The sequence below is a fragment of the Aspergillus puulaauensis genome, chromosome 5 (assembly GCF_016861865.1).
Source record: "Aspergillus puulaauensis MK2 DNA, chromosome 5, nearly complete sequence".
Lineage (NCBI taxonomy): Eukaryota > Fungi > Ascomycota > Eurotiomycetes > Eurotiales > Aspergillaceae > Aspergillus > Aspergillus puulaauensis.
Window position 1 is genome coordinate 3,390,704 of NC_054861.1, and position 22,430 is coordinate 3,413,133.

General features: G+C 51.2%; 6 protein-coding genes across 6 annotated transcripts; 3 read left to right on the plus strand and 3 right to left on the minus strand.

The window, feature by feature from the left end:
• Positions 1-61: 61 nt before the first annotated feature.
• Positions 62-4,144, minus strand: APUU_51288A (putative dynactin; the record flags this gene model as incomplete). The annotated part of the gene is made up of 2 exons (XM_041706380.1): positions 62-3,661; positions 3,719-4,144. 2 exons carry the CDS (start codon positions 4,142-4,144, stop codon positions 62-64), a joined length of 4,026 nt encoding a protein of 1,341 aa, XP_041558771.1.
• An 811-nt stretch (positions 4,145-4,955) lies between these two features.
• On the plus strand, positions 4,956-6,842 carry APUU_51289S (alpha-amylase; the record flags this gene model as incomplete). The annotated part of the gene is made up of 4 exons (XM_041706381.1): positions 4,956-5,054; positions 5,112-6,011; positions 6,071-6,122; positions 6,178-6,842. The coding sequence occupies 4 exons, from the start codon at positions 4,956-4,958 to the stop codon at positions 6,840-6,842; spliced, it is 1,716 nt and encodes a 571-aa protein (XP_041558772.1).
• A 271-nt stretch (positions 6,843-7,113) lies between these two features.
• On the minus strand, positions 7,114-7,978 carry APUU_51290A (putative pyrimidine 5'-nucleotidase; the record flags this gene model as incomplete). Its single annotated transcript, XM_041706382.1, has 3 exons — positions 7,114-7,277; positions 7,340-7,765; positions 7,840-7,978. The coding sequence occupies 3 exons, from the start codon at positions 7,976-7,978 to the stop codon at positions 7,114-7,116; spliced, it is 729 nt and encodes a 242-aa protein (XP_041558773.1).
• A 659-nt stretch (positions 7,979-8,637) lies between these two features.
• On the plus strand, positions 8,638-11,112 carry APUU_51291S (uncharacterized protein; the record flags this gene model as incomplete). The annotated part of the gene is made up of 1 exon (XM_041706383.1): positions 8,638-11,112. One exon carries the CDS (start codon positions 8,638-8,640, stop codon positions 11,110-11,112), a length of 2,475 nt encoding a protein of 824 aa, XP_041558774.1.
• Positions 11,113-13,068: 1,956 nt separating this feature from the next.
• Positions 13,069-16,451, plus strand: APUU_51292S (KH domain protein; the record flags this gene model as incomplete). The annotated part of the gene is made up of 7 exons (XM_041706384.1): positions 13,069-13,596; positions 13,681-13,962; positions 14,023-14,484; positions 14,537-14,861; positions 14,914-15,278; positions 15,347-15,544; positions 15,600-16,451. 7 exons carry the CDS (start codon positions 13,069-13,071, stop codon positions 16,449-16,451), a joined length of 3,012 nt encoding a protein of 1,003 aa, XP_041558775.1.
• Positions 16,452-17,816: 1,365 nt separating this feature from the next.
• Positions 17,817-19,363, minus strand: APUU_51293A (uncharacterized protein; the record flags this gene model as incomplete). Its single annotated transcript, XM_041706386.1, has 2 exons — positions 17,817-19,180; positions 19,240-19,363. 2 exons carry the CDS (start codon positions 19,361-19,363, stop codon positions 17,817-17,819), a joined length of 1,488 nt encoding a protein of 495 aa, XP_041558776.1.
• Positions 19,364-22,430: the final 3,067 nt, after the last annotated feature.

A 22,430-nucleotide genomic window follows, 5' to 3' on the forward strand; every position in this document is an offset into this window, starting at 1 on the left:
ATAAAGACAAACGAAACCAGAATGCCACCTGTAGCAACAACAGCCAGAACTCAGGTTGAGCCTAGTACGACGGCTCAATGGCCGGCTCAACAGGCTGATTAGTGGCAGCAGTCTTGCGGTCCTGTTGCATGCCGAGGATCTGCCACGCGCGGCCCATCATGCCATACCCCATTGAGGGATGGGAAGCGTGGCCAAGTGCGCGTGGTCCACGGGCAGCTCTTTCCTTCTTGGCAGCCGCCATTCGATCTTGTTCGCGTTCGTGGCCGACGACTTCGTCCTTCCATTCGGCCCAGCGTTCGAAGTTCTCGCGCTGCTGGAGGACTTGGTAGCGGAGCTTGTCCTTTGAGGGGCGCCAGCCAGCGCGGTTGTGGGTGGATTTGAGGTCGCAGATGTTGGACTCTTGCGTGAGCTTGAGGAGGTGAGAGAGAACATCGCGGCTTTCGGAGGCGGTCTGTTGGATCTTCTCGCGTTGGGTCTCTGCGATGGGTTTCTGGGTAAGTGGTGCGTCGAGCCAGGAATAGAGTTCTGATGAACGTTGCACGGAGTATGGGTCGAGGATGTTTTGGCGGCGGTTCTCCTCGCGAAGGAAGCGGACAGCCGCTTGGAGGCTTGCCACTTCTGTGCGGAGTGCCTCGTTCTCCTGCATTGCTGCCAGTGAAGCAGCGTTGTCGACGATGGTACCGGAGCCAGCAGTGACCCCGGCGGTTCCAGAGAGGCGTTTGACCCTGTCAAGCTGTGCTTTGATTTCATCCCGTTCTGCCTCGAGGCCTTGTAGATCTTTATGCTGGCTTTCCACTGTAGTCTTGAGATCTGACTCCTTCGTTGCCATTTCCTCAATCTTGGCTTCCAAGTCCTTCACGGCGGCTGCCTTCTTGCTTGCTTCTCGCATACGCGACTCGACGAGCTCTACCTTAATAGTTTGCTCCTCGATGGTCTTGTCTTTCACCCCGAGAGCGGTAGATGCTTCGTGGATTTCGTTCTTCAACCGACGGATTTCCTCCTCGGCATCCGGAGAGTTCACCTTATTTGATTTGAGCTCTGCAGATCGCGCAATCCAAGGAGAGGGCCGCTTCTCAAACTCGGAAGTAATAGACAAGTCAGATGAAATAGAGCCGAGTTCTTCCAGAGTGCCGCTGAGGCCACGCAGCATTGTGAAAATGAAGGACATGCCGTCGTTACTCTCACTTCCCGCATCAGAGGACTGGATGTACATTGCAGATATCTGAGACATGTTGGTCAAGACTTCCTGCAAGGTAATTGGTTCTGCGCGGCTTTCATCGCTAAAGAGTACCATGATGTTCTCTCCCATTTGTCGCGACAAGCTTGAAAGGTCCTTCGCGGCATCTTCTGCTTGCTTAAATGGTCCGCAAGCATCGTGAGAGAGAGCGAGAGACCTTGACCGCAAATCGCCAACGGCGCGGTTAATTTTTACCATAGCAACCTTAAGGCTGCGAGCTTGAGACACAAAGGCTTCAATTTTGCCGAATAGGAATGTGGCTTCCTCATCACCATCCTCAGGTTTCGGTAGTTTCGCCTGCAACAGAGACAGGAGTCGTGACATTGAAGACACTGCGTTCTCAATGTAGGACTGGGTTAACGTAGAGCGCATGCAGAGTTCGTCGGCAAAGGTCTCCAACGACGTGGGGAGAAGAGTCTCGGCCAGGTGTGACAGTAGAGCGATGGATCTTTGCAGCTCCACAGCGCACTTTTTCATATTTATCTCATTCTTCTTCAGACACTCCAGCCAGAAGTTCAATGTACGCTCCACAGGTTCCAATTCGTAGTACGAACCTTGGATGGTGCCAAAGCTCTCTGCAGAACAGGTTGCGATGTAGTTCCCAAACCGAGCGCAGATGGAATCTATAAAGAGAAGCTTCTCCAGGACATCATGAGCAGTAAAGACATCCTCTAGGGCAGGAGATATGGACGCTTGCTCAGAAATCATCCCTTCGATTGTGCTGTTCATCAACGACGCTTTGGAACTGACTCGCTTAAAGCGTAAAAGGGCAAGAACAGAGCTTCGTTCACCCTCAAAGTACTCTGGCAGATACATCTTCACGATAGACAGATGCTGGCTGTCCTCTTCAGATTCAATGCGTTTAAGATCAATATCAATTGTCTTCGTTTGGGATTTGGCAACAGATGATTGTAGCTTGAAGTTCAGGTCCATCATTGCTCTAGAGCGCGCTGTAAGGTCGGTGGCCTCGGCTTCTGTGATTTGCTGCGACGCCCGCATATCCTCCAGATCCGCTTGTAGGGTAGAAACGAGCTCTCGGAAACGAGTCAGAGTATATTCCAAGTCCTCAATAACGTCATCCTGCTGCGATATTTTTTGAACTTGGTCGTTAAAGAGGGTTTCGCGGTATTCAATCTCCTCTTGCAGTTGCTTCTCCGTTTCGACATGGTTCCATTCGAGCTCATCGTTGATCTCCTTTAGCGCCTCAAGGTCGGAAATTGATGCAGTAAGTTCGTTGATTTCGTCCTGGTAGCGCATATTCTTGTCTGCCAACTCTTCGATCATTTCCTCGGCACCGAGAGCGGTCTCGAGCTGTTGTTTGAGGTCCTCAACGTTATTCTCTGATACCAGCAGTTTTTCCTTGGTAGCTTCATATTGCGACCTGATAGCGGAATAATCCTCGAGATCCTGCTGAAGTTCCTGAATTTGGTCCTTCAACTCGGATTCCTGCTGTTGGGTCATATCGCGGAGGCGAAGAAGTGCTTCACGAAGTCGTTCGTTTGTCTTCTCCATTTGCAACCATCCATGGCTCGATTTCTCCTCAGGGCTCATGACCTGTCCGAATTCTTCGTTCTCTTCCCGTAGCACCTCTGCTTCCAATTCTAGTTCTTCCACTCGCATTCTGAGCGCCTCGCATTCATGCTTTACTGCGTCGGCCGTCTCATTAGCCATCTCACGGTCAAGAGTCGAAATTTCCATAAGTGTCTCATGTTCTGCTTGCAGTTTGTCGACTTCATCAACTCTCGCTTCAGCCTCTTTGAGCTTTTTACGCAGATCGGTGATTTCAAGCTGCTGTGGCTGATATTTCGCCTGCAGTTTCTGGATTATTCCCTCGAACTTATCACGCTCCCCCTGCAACTGTTCCAGGGTCTTCAGCCTCTCTCGGTCATCAGCTCGTTTTTTCTCCATGACCTTCAACTTCGTCTTCAATTCTTCGAGTTCTCTGGACACCGCGATATTCTGGGTTTGCCGTTGCGGTGCAGGCTGACCAGGAGTTGGACGGGAAGAATTGGTTCGTGCGGTTGGTGTAACCTTGGAGGGCACTGGGTCTTCTGTTTCCACAAATTCGCCTTCAACATCGTTAGAGGCAGGATCAGAGTCTTCTGCAGCGGGGCTTGTCTCCTCTTCCGCTGTCCTATTTGGAGCGGTTGGCCGCAGGACCGGCCGCTTAGACAATCCTGAAGATGCCGGTCCGGCGGGCCCCTGCAGACTTTGTCTGTTCGTCCTAGCACCGGGTCCAGATATAGATGTACGGGCTGTGCGAGACGAAGCGGGAGGTGGAGGAGGGCCCATAGAGGACTTCGTGGTGCTTGGCCGAGTCTTTGGTGTGGCTGCGGAGGGTCTCGCCGCACCGCTGATTGAAGAGCGAGCGGGAGCGGGGGTTGTGGAACTAGATAGCTGTTTTGTAGGCGATTTTGATGGAGTCTGAATCCAGATAGAGTCAGCAAAGCCGTAGCGCAAGTACATTCACTAATGGTTTACCTTCAAAGACAGCCGCTGGGTCGGCCCTTTCGGAGCAGGCGTTGGGCTGGAACTAGCGCTGTTTCGCTTCTGATTCATGGACGATATAGAGCCCGGTCTCCTCAGACCAGGGCCTGTAGATATACCACTCTGGGCGCGGGTTCTGGTCTGCGACGCGGCGGTGCCCGCTTTGGGAGCTGCCTTCGCTGTTCGGGTTGGCCGTTCAATAACCGAAGCCACGACAGTTGGGCGAACAAACATGCCGAACCCCGGTTCACAGTCGAAATATCGCTCTCCTTGTACCGACCCATCGTTCTTCCCAGAGTCATCGTTCAATTCGACGCCAATCCATTCTCCATCCGCGAAGCTCGTAGCTCCCATGTACCGGACGGTGGCCTGCCGACCATCGGTAAGCTTGACAACACAGCCGGTGGGTAGTTCGGCCATGTTGATCGTGTTAAATCGGAGCTCCTGCGCGAGCAATGGCGTAGAAAGGAAAGCCCCAGGCGCTGTAAGGAGGGGCGGGAGGTGGGCATAGGTGGTTGCTCGATTATTGTTGTTGTTTGACCGCGCCAGGGGAACTGGGTCCGTTGGTGGCCTCAGGACGCGATCGGCGGGCCATTGTGTCTGGCAGCCTGAGGCACTCTATCCATCACTCCTACCAGCCACCACAACTCCCGTCACTCTCACTCTCATCCCTCCTTGACGTTGTTGTATCCATCACCCCTTCGGCCCTGATGCTGCTCCAATGCCCCTGTCTAACCCCTGTTCAGGAACACCGGGAGACTTCGTAGCTTTCTTTGAGAGCATGTGACAAGAAGGACCCTGGGACTCCTTACTTTAGTTGCCTTGGAAGTCGAACCCCTTTGATCCCCCGCTAAATATGTGTCAAGATGCAGGTTCTCATGAAAACCTGGGGCTCTCGGAGGATATTACTGCGTGGGAAGGGGCTTGGCTCCTAGATTACTCCTCGTGCCCTATCTTCCCATATACAGGAAAAGAGCAGTAGAGGGGGGGGGTGCCTGGCTTGCCCTTCGAGAGCATCCAGTAGAGGTAAAGATGGTTGGCCAAGGGAAGTGAAAGGTATAAAGATGGCCTTTCGATCGCATCCTCGGTGTTCTTTTTTATCATCAGATATTAAATCATTTCCATTCAATCGTTTTCAATACTGGTCATCCAATCATTATATATATATCACCCATCTTGTTCAAAAGAACTGTTTTTGATCTTTTATATTCTCAAGCCAGAGATATAAAATATGCGGCATTCCACATATCTAAAGGCCATCCTTTCGGTCTCTGCCAGCATAGCTGCTGCATCTCCTTCAGCCCAACAATGGGCCGAGAGGTCGATCTATGTATGTTTCCTATGCTATGCAAGTTTCGGAGAGCAACACTAATGCCTTGAATTACAGCAAGTGATGACGGACCGTTTTGCCAGACCGGCTGGTTCTTCAAATGAGCCCTGTGATCCCTACAAATACTGTGGAGGCTCATGGGCCGGGATCATTGACAAGCTGGACTATATTCAAAATCTCGGTTTCACGGCTGTTCAAATCTCGCCAGTCGTGGAGAACATCCCTGAAGATACTACGTACGGAGAGGCATACCATGGACGTTGGCCGCAAAACCTGTATGCTCTGAATGAGCACTTCGGGACTGCAGACGAACTCCGCAAACTGGCCAAAGAGCTACACAAGCGAGGAATGTATTTCATGGTGGATGTCACCATCAACAACATGGCACAAGCCTTTGACCGCTCGGTTTCTGGAAACGAAAAGCCTGCTCTCGACTGGTCACGACTCGCTCCCTTTAACGACGAGCAGTACTATCACCCGTACTGCAAGGTCGCGAATTCAAATGATCCGGAGACTGCTGAAAAGTGCTGGCTTGATCTCGAAGTCGTTGCTCTCCCTGACCTCAACACCGAGAACGAAAAGGTTGCTTCCATGATCCAAGAATGGGCGAAGGGATTAATTGGCAACTACTCGATTGATGGTCTCCGTGTTGATTCTGCAAGAAATATGAACGATGCCTACTTGACTAGTTTCAGCCGGGCGGCCGGTGTGTTCACTATGGGAGAAGTCGACCCCGAGAGTACAGGCGCCGCCTGCAAATACGAGGACTTTATATCCGGTCTCTTGAACCGCCCTCTTCACGAGCCCATTGTGCAGGCTTTTACTACAGGAGACATGCGGGGACTTGCCGAGGAGGTTCGGGCTCAACACAGCAAATGCCGTGACTTCACTCGACTGGCGACGTACACGGAGAGCCAAGATCTCCCACGATTTGCGGCCCTGACCAGTGATACAAATGTACGTTTTCCGCAGCAGCGATAGTAGCTTTCCCCACTCTATACTGACTTTGACTCTAGCTCGCTAAAAACGCAATGGCTTTCAACATCCTATCTGACGGCATACCTATTGGTAATTCCACCCAACCGACCAAACCCTAAGTAATGAAAACTAACCAGAAAACCAGTCTACCAAGGTCAAGAGCAGCACCTGCAAGGCCCAGAGGCCCCCTACAACCGCGAGCCACTCTGGAAGACCGGCTACAACTCACGCAACCCACTCTACAACACAACAAGAACCCTCAACAAGCTCCGCAACCACGCCATCCGCCTCGACAGACACTACGCAGCCAACCACAGCCAAGAGCTATATCTCGATGGATCCACCTACGTCACACGGAAGGGCGCAGAGGGCTCCCAGATTGTATCTGTCTTCTCTAACCTGGGCGCCAAGGGTGGCCGGTACAATCTCTCAGTCCCGGGGGCTTTCGCCCCGGGCACGGAAGCAGTGGATGTTCTGAGCTGCGAGAAAGTGACTGCCGATTATGAGGGCAAGATCATCGTTGAGATGAATACTGGAAAGCCCAAGGCCTTCTTTCCAGTTAAGAAGATGAATGGCTCTGGGCTGTGTGGATACCAGAGACGCAAGAACGCTGTGTGCACGCCTGCAAGCACCCCGTCTGTTACTACTACACCTATTACCACGCCTACTACTACGTCTACGGTGACGAATGACCAGACTGTGGGTGAGGATACACCAAACGACTATGTCTCGTCTGCGAGTGACTCTACGGTGCCTTATATCACGGCCCTTCTGTGTGCTTTTGCTGGAGTTGCAAATTTGCTTCTTTAATTTGTTGACGCCTTTTCATCGTTTTTGATTATTTCTTCTTGTTTGTTTTTATTCCCTGTCGTGACAAGCTGGACTGTCAGATGGGTTGAGATTATATGACTATAATAATAACTTCTTATATAATATGTTCTATTATCCATGTCCGTCTAACAATATGTGCTGTATAAGTTTAAGTAATCGTAAGAAAGCATAACTAAACACTACTCACTGGTAGAGTTAAACATTGTATACCGTTCATCGTCTATTAAAATATCAATCCCCCGCCCCGGTATTATGACTTCTTGAATAGGTCAGGGAAGCATGTTCGTAACTCTTCCAAGTCCCGGATCTGGTATTGGGAGACCGGGACTTTGGGCGCACGGAGCTCGGGCTCAACAAGGTGAGCAACCTGCCAACCACGGGTCGCGGCGTGTCTGCAGTTCAGCCCAGAATCATCTTCGCAATTCGTCAACGGCCGTCCCTTCCAAATGCATGCGAAGAGGGAAAGGGAAACTAACCAACAAAATAAATCATCTTATTACCCGAAGCACCGGCATCTTTCTCCGCCTTATCGTACATCGCCTGCGACGGCTTGCAGATGAGTGGCGGCTGCGCATAATCACAGTACGTGATGCCCTCAAAAAGATCATCCACCTGCAGCAGCTTCACCACTCGCTTGCCGTGGTTGACGTATGCATTTGTCAGAAGCCATAGTTTCACTTTGTCCCGGTCAATGTCTTCTAGCAGCTTCCGCAGCTTGAGGTCCGGCTTGAGGATCCGGTCCAGTGGTAGAGCATCGTCGACTTGTCGGTTGAACTCGAGTGGGTCGATTTTGTGGTGGCGCGTGAGCCCTTCGATAGCGAGACCATACTCCTTGTAGTATTTCATATGTAGCATGTGGGCATCTTCGGATTTGAGGGAGAGGTGGTGGACGAAGAATTCATCTGCGCGAAGAGCGGAGCTGGTTAGGATGGCTCGACCGGCTTGTACGGAGTAGGTGAATAGAGTATTGACGTACGAATAAGTTTTTGCATCTCATCGTGAATGTTGCTTTCTGCGCGAAAGACCTGGTTAGCTGTCGGTCTGGCTATGGAATATTCCCCAAGCGCGGGGTGTGAAGGGTTTCGCACTTCTCGAGTAAAGCTATTGGAGAGCATTGTCAGTAGACGAGACCAAGTCTTGAATCGACGATACGTACACAATTATCTATATCGAAGAAGAAAATCGGCCGAGGGTCCGACATTGTGCTGAGAAGCCTGTGTTTGATCGGGATGGTTCCTGGCCTGTGACTGTGACCGTGAATGCGAAAGGGAGTGCGGGTCGAAGGCGATGATTGATATGCGGGGTGAAGTTGCGATGTGCTGGAGACGGGGATACGAATGGACTTGGTGAGGCGGAGAGGGGCGAGAAAACTCATCCTCAAGTGAGCTATGAGTCACAGTCGCCTTGCCGCATTTAAATCCGCGACAGCGATTAGATCTCGAATACACGCCCCTGCTTTCTTATAAGGTGAACCTGGAAGCAGGCCGGGGTCGGTCCATACCGGGTTTAGCGTTTCACACGGCCAAGAATCCAAGCAGGTGACCGATTTTCCTCTGCCGAAGCTGCAGTGCACTTTTCCCATCCTCACTAAATACTCAGCTCTTGCTCACAGCGTCATCCACTTTTGACAAGGCCAAGTTGCTTTCGTCAGAGTGCAGCAAATTGGCATTTACAGTCTGGACCTGAAAAGGTCTTGCAGCAATACTAATTGACTGCTCAGAATTTGAACAGGGATAGCGATTTTTTCTTTTCTTTTCTTCGAAGCTCATAGAACATGGCAGCAACCCAGCTTCCGGCAGCTGCTGTCGCGTCTAAAGTACAGACAGCGGAGGAGGTCCGGGAGTATGAGAAGATCCTAAGAATAAGTGAGGATATCTTTTCTGGAACTCACCCTAGGTTGAAGGTTCCACAGCAGTTTGTCCGCAAAGTCGCGTCTCGCAATCAACCTGCATCGGCGACGCCTCAGAGCAAAGCGGATGAAACTGCGGGCTCTCCTTCTAAGCCTCCGTCTCAATATGTCGCGTCTATAGCGATGCCGACCAGCACCCAGAGTACAAATACCCCTAATGGTTCATCAATCACGACGGCCTCTCGTATTACCCAGAAGCCTGCCTCCGGAATTGATCCGATATTTTTGGAAAAATCGGATGATCTAGTGAGGGCAGAAATCCAATTACAGAGACAAAGAGTGGAGAGAGAAATACGGGAACAGGTTGAACTGAGGAAACAACAGTCAAAACAGAGAGTGTCCGTACAGGACGCGACCCCTGATTTTGATGTCTCCGATGTCCTCAACCGGGCGTTTGAAATAGTCAAGCCCTCCCCCGGCCCTGAGGTTCCTGGGCCTGGGGCCCCTAGCGATTCATTCGATGAAAATTCCTTCTACTCTAGCAGAGCCCCTGACTCCCCACAGCACGGTGACCACCAGAAGCCGTCTTCGGCGTCGTCTTCGATCCCTGACGAACATGGCACTGGGGTTACTGGTGAAAGATACTCAGATGAGTTGCATCGGCTTGAAGCCCTCAACCGTCCTGAATCGGATCAGTCAATGCCGGATACTTACTCCATTGCAGAGCCCCGAATTTCATCTCATCATCCAAGACAGCCGCATCATCCTGAAGATCCTTCGGCGTACAGAGTACAGCACATTCGCCAACAGGTTGACCCGTTAGACGAACCCGAATACTCACCACCGGCCCCCGGCGTGGCACCGATGGAAATAGTAGAAAGCTATGAGCCTCCTAGAGCGGATCCGAATGCGTCTAGACGCCGAGTCATTGACCCACGAGATCGGTACGCTAGACGATCAATCTCCCCAGGAGATGGCGTACGAGTCATCCGAAACCATATTACTTCCCCTGCAGCTCCCCAGCCGTCAAGAGTCTCGCCTCTCGCCATCGCGAAAGTTCCCTCAGTCCATCAGATCCATGATTCCCGCCCGGAGTATGATCCGGAACGCCGAGGGAGCCCTGAGGCACCACCCCAGCCTCTGGTGACTAGGAAGCGTAGGAGGTTACAAGGGGACAGGGATCTGTCTCGTCCGCCAGTGTATCGAGCCCACGGTGCTAGTTCGGCCAAGCCGTTTATTAAAGAGGAGCCTGTTTCTCCTCCGCCGTTTGCCGATACCACACCAATGTACCGCGCTCGTGCTCCTCAGGAAGGGCCTGTCTATATTGATGTTCCTTCCCCCCGTTACACCCCTGTGGTAGAAAGAAGAGAGCCACTCATGAGACCTTCAGCATATGGGCTGGATCCTTATGAAGACGCTCATAGTGATTCAGGAATTCCGCGCACGGTTTCACGACTTGGCACCCAACGGTCAATGCGCGATGACCAAGATTTGCGGAGAGTCGCGAGTCTTCACCAAGCCCGAAAACCAGAGTATGCGCGTGAATATATTGACCCGCAAAGCCCTCATTCTGCCCGTAACGGACCATATACAGTTGTTGAACGCCCACAGCAGGATGGTGTCCGATATTATGATGACCCTGGAGTACTCCCACCGAGGCATTATGCCTCTCCTGTTCCGCCACAGTTGAGCGAAGCTTACTACAATGATTATGTCGTGGAGCCGCCACCCCGACGAATTGTTGTTGATGAGCGTGGGAATCAGTATTATGAGGCACTTCCCGCACCAAGAGTACAAGCTATGCCTCCGCCAAGTAGTCGAATTCCAAGAGCCGATGTCTACGAGGGACCGCCGCCCATGCGTCACGCCAGTGTACGGGCCGCGTCTGTTCTCGAAGATCCATACGGTGGCCGAAGATATGTACAAGAGGTGCCTCCGCAGGGGTCTTACAGACGAGTTACGGATTATGCTCGACCAACGCCTAATGAACGGCGCCCCTATGCTGCACCCTTTGATGGGAGAGAGCCGTATCCGCGGAGCGGTAGTGTCCAGGTTCACGATTATACACCCCGACAGAGTCATTACGCGGAAGAAGCCGAGCTTCCCCGAGAAAGGATAGTGAGGATTCCAAGTGTCAGACCGCCGACGACAGCCAGATATCAGGAGCCGCGTGAAGTAATCCAGCGCGTGGAGAGTGTCCGTCCTGGTGGTCGCGACATGAGTGTATATATTGACGAGGATGCCCGCCGGCCGAGAGAGTATATTGAGCAGCGACCCGTGTACGTAGCTGCTCCACGACCTATGGCTCATGAAGAGCGGTATTACGAGAACGGCGAACCAGAGCGAGTGGTGCTCGATGGGCCGAGGGATGCAATTCACCGGAGCTCTCAGCGCTACTGAGCGGCTGTAGAAGGGATGTTCTAGCATATGAACTCTCTGATCAAAAAGAGCGTTTTGTATAGTGAGGATTTTTTTAAACAAAAAACATAGTTAATGGGTGGTGCATTCTACCTATTCCACACCTCATGGCGTTGAATGAGACGATACCTTATCTTTAAAGCAATAACTAGTTAGTGTTAATGCACGGGTGCCAGTTGCGGTTGAATCGGTAATACTCCTTCGCTCCAATTTTGTCTTATTCAGTTCTCCTGTGCACAACGGGTTTGTAAAGATTGTCGACGTCATCCTCGCCGGAAGACCAGGATAGGAAAGGTGGGTCTAAGGGAATTGCTGCCTGAGGGCTGAAACAGAATGTGATGGCTCTGATCCGCGAATTGAGTTCATGGCCGGGACGATATGTAGGACCCCGGGGAAACTACTACAGGACGAGAAAGGACGAACTCGCCTCTGCGTCGTGCAACATTATCCCCTTGAGGCAAAGAGTAAGCTTAAACACCCCGGCGTGCTGCTGTTTTGCCGCCCGTTCGTTTCAGCGTTGTCAACTTGACTGGTGTTGATCTGATCATCACCGGGTCGAAGGGGAGAGGGCGATCCACCCGTCGCTCCGCGGATGCGCTGTCCTCGGCTTGAGATGTGGCAGGATATCCATGGATTGAGCAGGGCATTGTCTCTCTGTATAATGGCGTTCCGCTACGGCAGGGAATGACACATACCATGACCAGTGAGCCCTGTGCAGAGTCCGGTTTTGTCAGTTTGGTTCCCGAGTCCAGACCCGGTCTTTCCAGGGCGCACGTGACTGGATGCCTCGCTTGTTCTCGAAATGGAACCAGAACCAGTCTGAACACCCCGGTGGACCGTGCTGAAGACTTGTTTGCGACGATGACGAGGATTCGACGTTGATGCTCTGGGGATGGCTTCCATTCCAGCCTGTTTGGCACGGCACTAGTGCGAAATGTCAACCCTCACACTTCACTAGTTTGTCGCAACAGTAGACTTCACAGTTCACAAGCTAGTAAACATAGTGCGACTTAGTCCTGGATTCCAGGAACATTCTGTCGGCCCAGCCAAGCTCAGCTGCCCTTGACGCATCCCTTGGTATTTGGATCAACATCTTCGATTGGGGACTTCGAAGACATTGTATTACTTGTGCCAAAGGGGCTTTGATGTTGACGGTCACGAATACAATTGTCCTTGTCATTCGGCTTCGAGTGTATGCGTAACACTGGTTGCGTGGTGGAGGGACATCCGCACTTCCCGCGTAATATTCAAAGCGGTGGTGATGAGAAGATACTAAATAGTTAGATAATTATCTAAACATCGGAAAGCACACCAGTAGACAAGGGAAGGGAGCAGTGATTGAGCAAGAGATTGTTGTGAAGCTGTGTGGTGGTCAGATCCTGGTCAGAGTCAGACTTAGGTGCTGAATTCAGCCGTTGATTTCCATCTCGATCCGTCTCGATCACCAACTCTCAACTCCCACTCGCTCGCCTCGTCCTCTCTTGTTCTCATCCTGCACCTTCACCTTCTCAACCTTCACGATCCTCACCCGATCCTACCACTACCCCCCCTCCTCTGCCAGCTTTACTTCTTCTTATCCTTTTCTATTTTCCTTTTTCTTCTCTATTTCTTTTTCTGCCTTCCTTTTATTCTCTTTTTCGGCCTCATTCCTCTTTTCTGCCCTCCATCCCTCGATACCCGTTTTAGGTTGCTGAATTCATTCCGTCCATTCCCATCCCAACCCACTCGTCCTGTGCGCCCATTCCTCTTCCACCGCCATCCCTGTCGAGCACGACGTCCTCAAATCTTCAGGATTCTCGTTCGCCTTCCGTTTTGTCCTCTCTTCCTCGCTTTCCTGCCCATCCCGCTCCGGACGCCCGCCATATTCTCACGCCTGACTCCCATCGTCTCTCTCCCCTCGATTCGTTCAAGGGGCTAGAGATTCGATTTGCTCCGATTATGCACAAGATATCCAACTTCACGGGCCAGGCCCGTCATGGTTGGGAGCGAATGACACCTACCTTCGGCATGTCGCGCCCTCACGCTGAGATGGCTTCCCACTCTCTTCGACGGCCCCATGGTGCCCCCCCGATGACTCCGCCGACCGGTATCGACCCAACGGTGAACCTTTCCTTCAATGTGCCCTTCTCTTCGACTCTTGCCGGTCCAGATGCAGATGACGTGTTGCACGCAAGCCCCCAGGCCCTCCAGCGGTGGTCTTTCCCCGAGGGAACTGCCGAAGGCACACCCATTCACCAGCTACCTGTTCACGTCAACAACGTCGAATCCCTACGGAAACTGTGTGGTCAAATAACGGAGAGCAGTAATGGGAGGGTTGAGGCTCTCATCAGTTCTTCGGAACCAAAAACCGTCCCATCGCTACAGCGCCGGCCACAAGGATTAGCCACCAATGTCTGTATCACGGGTGACGGGGAGGTTGTGCAGAAAATGCGAGCCAAAGTCCTCAATGAGACACCTATCCTATTGGTATGTTGCTCAGATGTTTAACTCGTCGTCTTTACGGCACTTTGACTTTTCGTTCATGTCTTACTGACATTTTCGCGACTGCAGCGATGTGCGACCGTCGATGTTGATACGCATCTCATCACGGATAACCAGACCAAGGAAGTTCGTCAGCCGGTCTTGGAGCATTTGGACACTCTGGCCAAATACACTGGCACCGATATTTTCTTGCTTACGCCCAAGCTTCGCGATACGGATAGTGCCATTGTCTCATCATATGGCTACGCCACCGACAATGGATTAGATCAGCGCTTTAGGGTAGCTATATATGGAGATATGGAAAGCACGGAGCATGCCAAAACGAGAGTTCTGATCATGATCGATCAAATTGTGAGTTTTCTATTTTTTTGCTGTCCCAATCTGGTCTCTTCTTCCGCTAACAGCGAAAAGCTCAAACGTCACGTGGACGCCGTCAAGCTCGACCTTACCACGCACACCTTGGTATGCGGTCGGACCCGCAAGAATGTCAAGCTCATCGAGGCTGCTACTGGCACTGCCATTTACTTCCCACCGCCGTTCCCACGCATCTTCGGCTATATTCCTCCCAATGCTCACCGCAGAAGTGAGGATGAAGTCTACATCACGGGCGAGACTCAGGAACAAATCACTCGGGCCAAGCATAAACTTCAAGAACTGGTTATGGGCGTGAAGGTTTATATTAAGGATGTCAGGGTCAATGGGAACAAGATTGACAACATCTTGCTTGATCGTTTGGATAAGGTCCGAAAGGTCATGGAGATGAACGGTTCTTATGTCATTTTCCCACAATTGGGCAGCCAGCGGAACGGCATTCGCATTCAGGGAACTGATGTTCTGCACGTCGAGCGTACTGTCAGGGAGATCATGGCATTGGTATGTATTTTTTTCAAGGCAACTTACCCCGACTCGACTAACAAAGTATTAGGCTGGTCAATTTTACAGTGCTTCGTGGTGGATTCTTGTGCCTGATCCAACTCCTGGAGCCGTGCGCAGTCCATCCCATGCAGAAGTTCGAACGATGCTCTCCGACATCTGCACGAACTCTGGTGCTGAAGTTAGCTTCGACAATTTGAACTTTACCATCAATGGCTCCGACGACGCCGTCAAGGCTGCCATGATGGTCATCAACCAGATTCCCTTCGTTCAGCGCAGTCAGTACCAGATGCGTGTGAAAATTGAGCTGGCGAACGAGCACAAGGAGTTTGTCAGCGGCAAGAAGAACGGGAAGATCAACAAGATCATGGGTCAAAGTGAGTTACTAGACTCGAAGCTGTATTGATGAACACCACTAACAGTTAATAGGCAATGTTCAGATTATCTTCGATGGCTTCAACGAGTACAACTTCCACATTGACGTTTGCGGAAACCAGTTTGAGTCTACCAAGAGCGGTCTTGATCTTGTTGAGCAAGAGATGCCGGCTTCCATTTCCTTCCACGTCCCTGATCAGTACCACAAGCGAATCATCGGTATTGGCGGTCAGCATATTCAGCGGATCATGAAGAAGTACTCTGTCTTCGTCAAGTTTTCCAATGCCATGGACCGCGGTGGCATGGGCAAGGATGATGATGACATTAAGGTCGATAATGTCATTTGCCGTACTCCCGCACGCAATGCTCAGAGCTTGGACCTGGTCAAACAGGAAATCATGGACATGGTCGAGAAAGTGGTACGTTCTCCCTGAATTCTCTTATTCTCTTATTCTCATTAGGTTGTTCATCGCTAATGTAACTACAGGACGCCGAGTATGTTTCCGAGCGTGTTGTGATCAACCGACTATATCACCGTGAATTGCTTGCCCGCATGTCGGAAATCGATGAGCTCGAGAAGAAATGGAACTGCAAGATTGAATTCCCCAGCACAGAGCTTGCGAGCGATGTAGTCACAATATCCGGTCCTGAGTATCAGGTCCCGCAGGCTGTCGATGCGTTGCTGGTATGTTTCTTTTTTTGTTTTGCTAGGCGTAATTGTCTTATTAACTCGTATTTAGGGAATGGTTCCTGAAAGCCATGAGCTTCTCTTCCAGAGTTCTCCTGAACTGCGAGAGTTTTTCAGAGGCGCGGACTTCCGCGAGGACGTCTGTGCCAAACTCAAGGACCAGTACGAGGTTGATACTACAGTAGATGTTCCCGAAGCCGCCAAATCTGAGAGCGGCTCAGATTCGCCATCGTCAGCCGCCGAGGACCGTGTTGTACTTGGCTACACGCGCAACAACGCTGGTGGTCTGAAGGATGCAATTGACTTCTTGATTTCTCGACTCGTCGCCCATGGTCTCGATGCCACCACGGTCAAAGGGGCTATCCCACGACCTAAGTCAGACTCATTTGAGGAGTCTTTGCCGTTCTTTGACTCTAAGCTGCTGCAACATGCTCCTACTCCAATTGCAACGGACTCCCCCACTCGACCCAGTTTCAACGATGACACGAGTGAGCGTGGATCTATCTTCGAGCGGCTCAGGAAGCCCGGTAGCATTTCCTCGTTTTCCTCGTTCATCGGCCGCAAGAACCATTCCGCTTCCCCCGCTTCATTTTTCAAGCACGCCTCCAGCAACGCCTCGAAGGCGTCACTGGTTTCCATGGAGTCCCGGGACAGCGGTTACCGCAACCCGTGGAACGACTCCGGCGTGAACCTCCCTGAGGACGACTTACCCGCCCTTGGGAGTTCCCACAGCCACAGCAGCAGCAATGGCTGGCCCGCGCGCTTTGACACGAAATTTCCATTCGGTACCGCACCGGGGGACATGACACCCAAGCATGACCTCCGGGCGTCTTTTGATAGTGGTCGTCCTAGCACTTCCAATTCTACTTCTGGATACCCGGCCCCTATTGGGCCACCGCGCTAAAATCAATGTCAATTTGCAGCAGTATACCCCAAGAGAAATTTCAGTTTCAATTTTTGTGCTTTCAACATTGTTACGAGCGATTTTTTGTTTCGGATTTTTGTCTTGTTTTTGTTGTTCTTTCCTTTTCATTTTGATACTTCGAAGAGCAGTACTCAACCACCTCGACATGGCAGCAGAGGATCTCAGAAGGACGGAAAGACAGGGTGGTATGACTCGGTGCTGGTTAGTACCTTGTGATCCTGTTCGCAGGCCTCGCCACCTGTCCGACCGCTGGCTTTCTATCCCATGCAGCCTTGTGGCAAATACATCCTGGAGCCGAGTATGCCTTTCCAGCTGGGATACCAGCCTGCCCATTCTCGTTATAAAAGACGTTTACATACCTCCCTACAGATATGATACCAAGTGAAATGATGGTGCACGACGGTGTTAGTTACATACAGTGATTGTTTTGTGCCTCAAGTCTTATATCCTATTGTTGTTACTTGGTTTTCGTCTCTTCTCTCTTCCTCTCTCTCTTCTCATCCCTTCCTCTCCGCTTCGGAGTTCAATCAATTGTCTGCAATCGTGCGTTTTGGATTGGATTGAATGCGTTCAAGTTCGTTTCTATATACCTCTGAAAGCCCCTCGTTTGGGGTTCGCTTCATGTTTGGTTTGCAACGTCGTTTACCCAGTTAAGTCACTATTGATAGTATAGTGTAGAATGAGAAAGAGAGAGAATGAAGATTTGAAGTATAACTTGTCGTTTCACGATCTAGTGTGAATAGTAGGAAATGGCTAGTAAGGTACCTCCTACTTATGGGGCCTTTAAACTGTAAAATACAATAGCAATAGTAGATGTTGTCTATGGAATAAATACGTAAGAAAAGTAATTCCATGTTTTGGACATCGACTGGGCTTTAGTCAAGCCTTGCGGCCACCCCGAAACAAGCAACAATGTGAGGAACTTGCGCCAGAACCGGCGTCAGAGGGCGAATACGGAGGGCTCAAAGAGTGCAATGGAACCACGATTGTCGACGGGCAGGAAACCTTCGCTGTCACATGGGGACATACAATTTTGGCTCCAAGAACCATGGCCGTGGGTTCTTTATCCATACCCAAAACTTAGCGGAAAATATCAAGGATGTCACTGGGGCAAGGGAGGTTCGGCTCAAAGGTTATGATTGACGTTAGATGAAGGTTGTCTCTTGAAGGTTTTCATAGAGAACAATCCGTAAAAATGTTATGGCTTGATAAAGGGTAGCTCGATTATTATATATAAAGGCCGATGAGACCCGCCAGGGTATGTATACTAACTAATAGGTTGGAAGCCAAAATTGACAAGAATCAAGTGGTGTAAGTGCGTAGGTAGAGAGGTAAAGGCGAAGATCAAAATGCCACTCCAATGGCGGGATAATTATGATGATCGTGGTGGTAGTCGGGGGTGTGGTAACTGAATTTATTATTAGGGCTATGTTGCTGCGCTTCGTGAATTGTCGGGTGGGAGCGGGGGTGCTCGTCAGACAAATGGCTTGAGTGGGTTTGCCTCGGAGTGAAAACGTATGGCATTTCGAACTCCTTCTCGACCCGGGAACCAAGAGTGGATGTCCGTGCTGTTGTCATTGTACCTGCTGTGGTGGTATGCGAGAGCGGAGGCGTTGTTGTAGCTGGAGCGACTTTGAAGGTTCGGGGCATGGTATCAACGTTGTTGATTGATGGAGCGAGGGTTGACCCGCTTAATGTGCGGGAGCGGATGCGCATGGAAAACTTGTCGCTGAAACTTGGCCTCCGCGAGGTTGGATTGGGGTTTGTAGGAGTTTTGGGTGCCGTGGATTGTTGGAGGAGCCATTGCGTTACACGGCTGGAACGAGATGGAGACGATTTGGCTAACGGTTCGAAGGGACCATTATCCACTGGGGTCGCAGGGGGTTCGTACGAGTGCCTACCAGATGCAAGGGGAGGCTTCGCCGGGACTTGCGGGAGTGACTTGTCCTGTGATGTTATTGGGTTGGGGGGGCTGTGTGTTGTTGATGCAGTAGCATGGTGAGACCCTCGCGGAGGGGGATTATTTGAGAGAGGTAGGATCCCCACGGTTGAATCCGGCCATGTGGGAGGAGAGGCAAGAGTGGCGGTAGCCAGACCAGTGGCTACAGAGGCGGTAGAATCGCGAATGGAAAAGTGTGGGATCAGAGGATGGCTAACAGGGACTTGCTTCTCCATTAGTAGCTCCAGAGTTGCGAGGGATGACCGGCGGGACCCAGACCCCACGGGCTTTCGAGGTAGGTTGAAGGAGGACGAAGGGCGATGAGTGCGGGGACGAGTTTGATATGAGACCTCGGTCATGGACGAGAGAGCCCTCGGCGGCCGAGCGATAGGTGCCTGCTGCGGTTGGTCTTCTTCGATCCCGAAATCACTGAAGCGGGGGAGATCAGGCAGAGGGTTTGTTGAGCTCTGGAAGCTCAGCTCCAAAGGACGGTATTCAGTCGAAACCTCTGAGTTTGGGGGCAACGCTGTTACCCGCCTGAAGTCCGTCGGCGCACTGATCCTCACTGGAGCGGTTGACTTGCGTCTGAACGACATGCTCGCCCTGCCGGAGGCTCGCGAAGCCATGTTTCTGCCCTCTTCCATTACCCACGTAGAGAACGATGATGCACGAGGGGGGCCAGGACTAGGTAGGTCGTCATAGACAACAAGCTTCATCGGAGGGACAAGGTGAGGCTGAGAGTGGCATACTTGCATCTCTCGCTCAGCACCTACAAATGGCGCTGTGTCAGTTGAGTAAGCGCCATGGTGGATGGCTAAGCAAGCATACCTTTCTGCTTCATGGCTTGCTGATGGTCGGCACGTCCATCATCGCCATCTGAATCGAGGCAGAACAAACAGGACGAGATCCAGCCAGTGAATGCGGATCCTGCTTGCTCAATTGCTCTCTGCATTGCTACCAGAGCCTTTAAAGCTGTCGGTCCATTCCCTTGGAGTGGGGAAATACCGGGGACCTGGGAAAGAAGAGAAGGACAACGGGGAGAAACGACAAAGAATTAGGATATAAACTGAAAAGGAGGGGAAAATATAACCATGGAGGGTTAAAAAGAAGTGGTATCAGAGGCAAGGACGGGAGAGGAGGGATCAACCTGCGCAGGCATCAAGCCATCAAGGAGGGGCCCTGCATCAGACAGTCCGCTGGACACCTGATGGGAGGCTAGCGGCAGCAGAAACAGAAACAATGAAAGAGAAACGAACTCGAGCGACCCCTCAAGAGCCTGTCTCATCTCGTTGGACAGCATTCAAAGAACTCGCCGAGCCAGTGTTCTGCGACGTGGGCAACCACCGACCAAACCATCCCAGGCACCCTTTTGTTCTGATAAGACCAGGAGCAGCCAGAGCATCGTCGTAGGCCAGTCATCATGCTGCATTGCAGTCCCCTAGCCAGCTTGTCGAACTGCCGATCCGCCTTTGTGCAGAACGTGCGTCTCATTTGTTGGTTGTCTGTGGAGATATCACATTGACTCGACCAGACGTCGGTCAGATCACCTCGAGCTAAATGGGCGCTGCACCGTGGCGGGCGCGTAACGGTGGAATTTTATTGCTTGAGTCAGTCGATTTGGAAAGCGAACCTTGTGCGTTGCTGATCGTTGGCCAAACGGGCCTCGTTCGTCTGCAGGAAACGAGCCTAGCGCTCAAAACAAACCTAGTTGCGTTATTGATGCAAAAATGGTGGATGATGGGCAAGATAACGGTGAGCGTGAGTTGGTGTGTTGGAAATAGGTAATGCAACGGAAGCTGAAGAAAGAGAAAGAGGGGTTCAAGACTTGACCCCCCGCTTATATTTATAAACACTAGATTCGTTCAATGGTACTACAGAACGCTTCAAGTACGTTTGAAAAACATGGCTCAAGAAAGAAGGAGAATAAGTATAAACAAAGGACCGAAAAGAAATCAAATCATTTATCCTTGCACATGATACGGTGCCCGCAGTACTACCGACTCCAGACATTGTCGTCTTCCAGATCTCCATAGTTCCAGGTAGGTGTTTTGGGACTTAATTCTTCAGTACTCGGCTCAACAAGTCTATCTTGCTTGTCTGAGGTCTCTGCGATGTCCTCTGCATTACCAGTGGCAGGTGGTTCGTCAACTGGTTCACCGGACGGTCTTCTGTAGGGGAAGTCAGCAATGGTTGCACAGGGTATCCGTATTAATCGAGTGGGCTACATACTGGAAGTGTTTGTGCTCCGGCTCAGCGGCCACTGATCCAAATGCTCGTTGAACGTGCACCCGCTCGTCGTCCTCTGCCTTTCGGTCTTCCACTACAAGGTCAACCAACTGACTGCGATGAGAGCCCGGGGATTTGGCCGAGTTAGAACCATGCCGTTGTAGCTCTGGGTTCTCAGGACGATTCCGCCGTGAACTCCCAGAGGGACGGTGTTCGGTGGCATCATGACCGTCGTTTGATGCTCGTATCTTTCTGCTTTTCCTCGCCTTCTTCACTAATTGCGGTTGCTGTGTAGAAGGGGAAGGAGTAGGACTAGCCAGTCGTTGATCTCTTGGAACTATATTGGCGGTGATAACAGGATACTAACTCAAGTCAGTATTTGGTCTTCTTTTCTAGCTGGTTTGCGTCCTCAGTTTACTTACGTTGAAGTCGCCGAATTCCAATTCTCGGGCTTGGGAAAATAGTTTTTCATCATCGTCGTCCAAGGTAGTTTCTTCGGATTCGCTGCGGGAACGGTACCGGTCAAGGGTACTACTGCGTCGAGTGCCGCTGCTACCTTCGGAGCCGGCGAGCAAGGGAGTTCGACTATTGACCTCCCCGGGTTTGGGGATCCAGTACTTCCCTTTCCCGCCACGCTCGTACCGCATACCGTGCATAACTCGCCTCACTCGCGAGTTGGACTCTTCATGGGCAATGATATGGTCACCTGAATCAAAAAGCCTATACTCGTAGTTCTCGCCGCGCAGGGTTATCTTAGTGTCCTCGATCAAATCTTTCGCGCCGAAAGAATCACGAAGGGCGTATTTAACCGGCAGGCGCGCGGCGGAGATGGTTGAGTCCGCATAATCGTGCCATGAGAACGCATACCAGTGAGCAACTGCAAATATGGGCATCTCAAAACATGTCAAACTGTCTTGGATTGCAGCGGCGAGGTTATCCGGAGTATAGTCTCCGGTACCATTGGGAAGAGCTCCAAGCCACTGAAGGATAGACAGGAAGAATCCTTGCCAGTAGGAAGCAAAGATAATGAGTTTGACACAAAGGAACTTGGGGATCGGCCGAAAGGGCGTTAGATCGTGGTGAAGGCAGACCCAAAACAGCGCCAGCGAATAAAGACTAACGGAAACGCTAATATTATACAGAATGCCAGTCCAAAGATAGCCGGATGACAAGCCCAGGTAACCCTCTTTATATGTATCCGTGGCTTTCATTATAATTGAAGCGATGGCGAGGATTGGCTTTAGCCATGTGTATTGTAGGATGCCGCGTTTGACAGCTAGAAAGGTGTGTGGGTCGGAGATATCGACTTTAGATAGGAAGTGGTTGAGTGGCCAGGCATGTTGAACCGGAGGGCGACCATGCATCATGATAATGACAGCCCTTTCACCACCTAGAAAGTTGATGAGGAGCTGGAAGAAAGTATAGATCGTAAAGGCCTGGGATTCGATCCGTTAACGGCTGGCTATACAACATGTTGCTGGAATTCGGAATTACCTCATATACGTCGCGAATAGGAGCCAGCCATAGCGACGCTTTCAGTGATATTATACTCGCCCAGGAAGACGCCGCGTATATTGGGACCCTGTTACAGTAAGCGGAGCACAGGCAGCAGTCCACCGAAATCCAGCACTGACATCAATAATATGCGAACGACATATCGCTGGAGAAGGGGTTTGCGGTAGTTTTTCCTAAAATGTTTAAATAAATACAATCCAAGGACGAGAGCTAGGCGAAGGGTTATAGGACTATGGTCTTACGTTTGGAGCCATATAGACCTAGTAGGGAGATGCGCG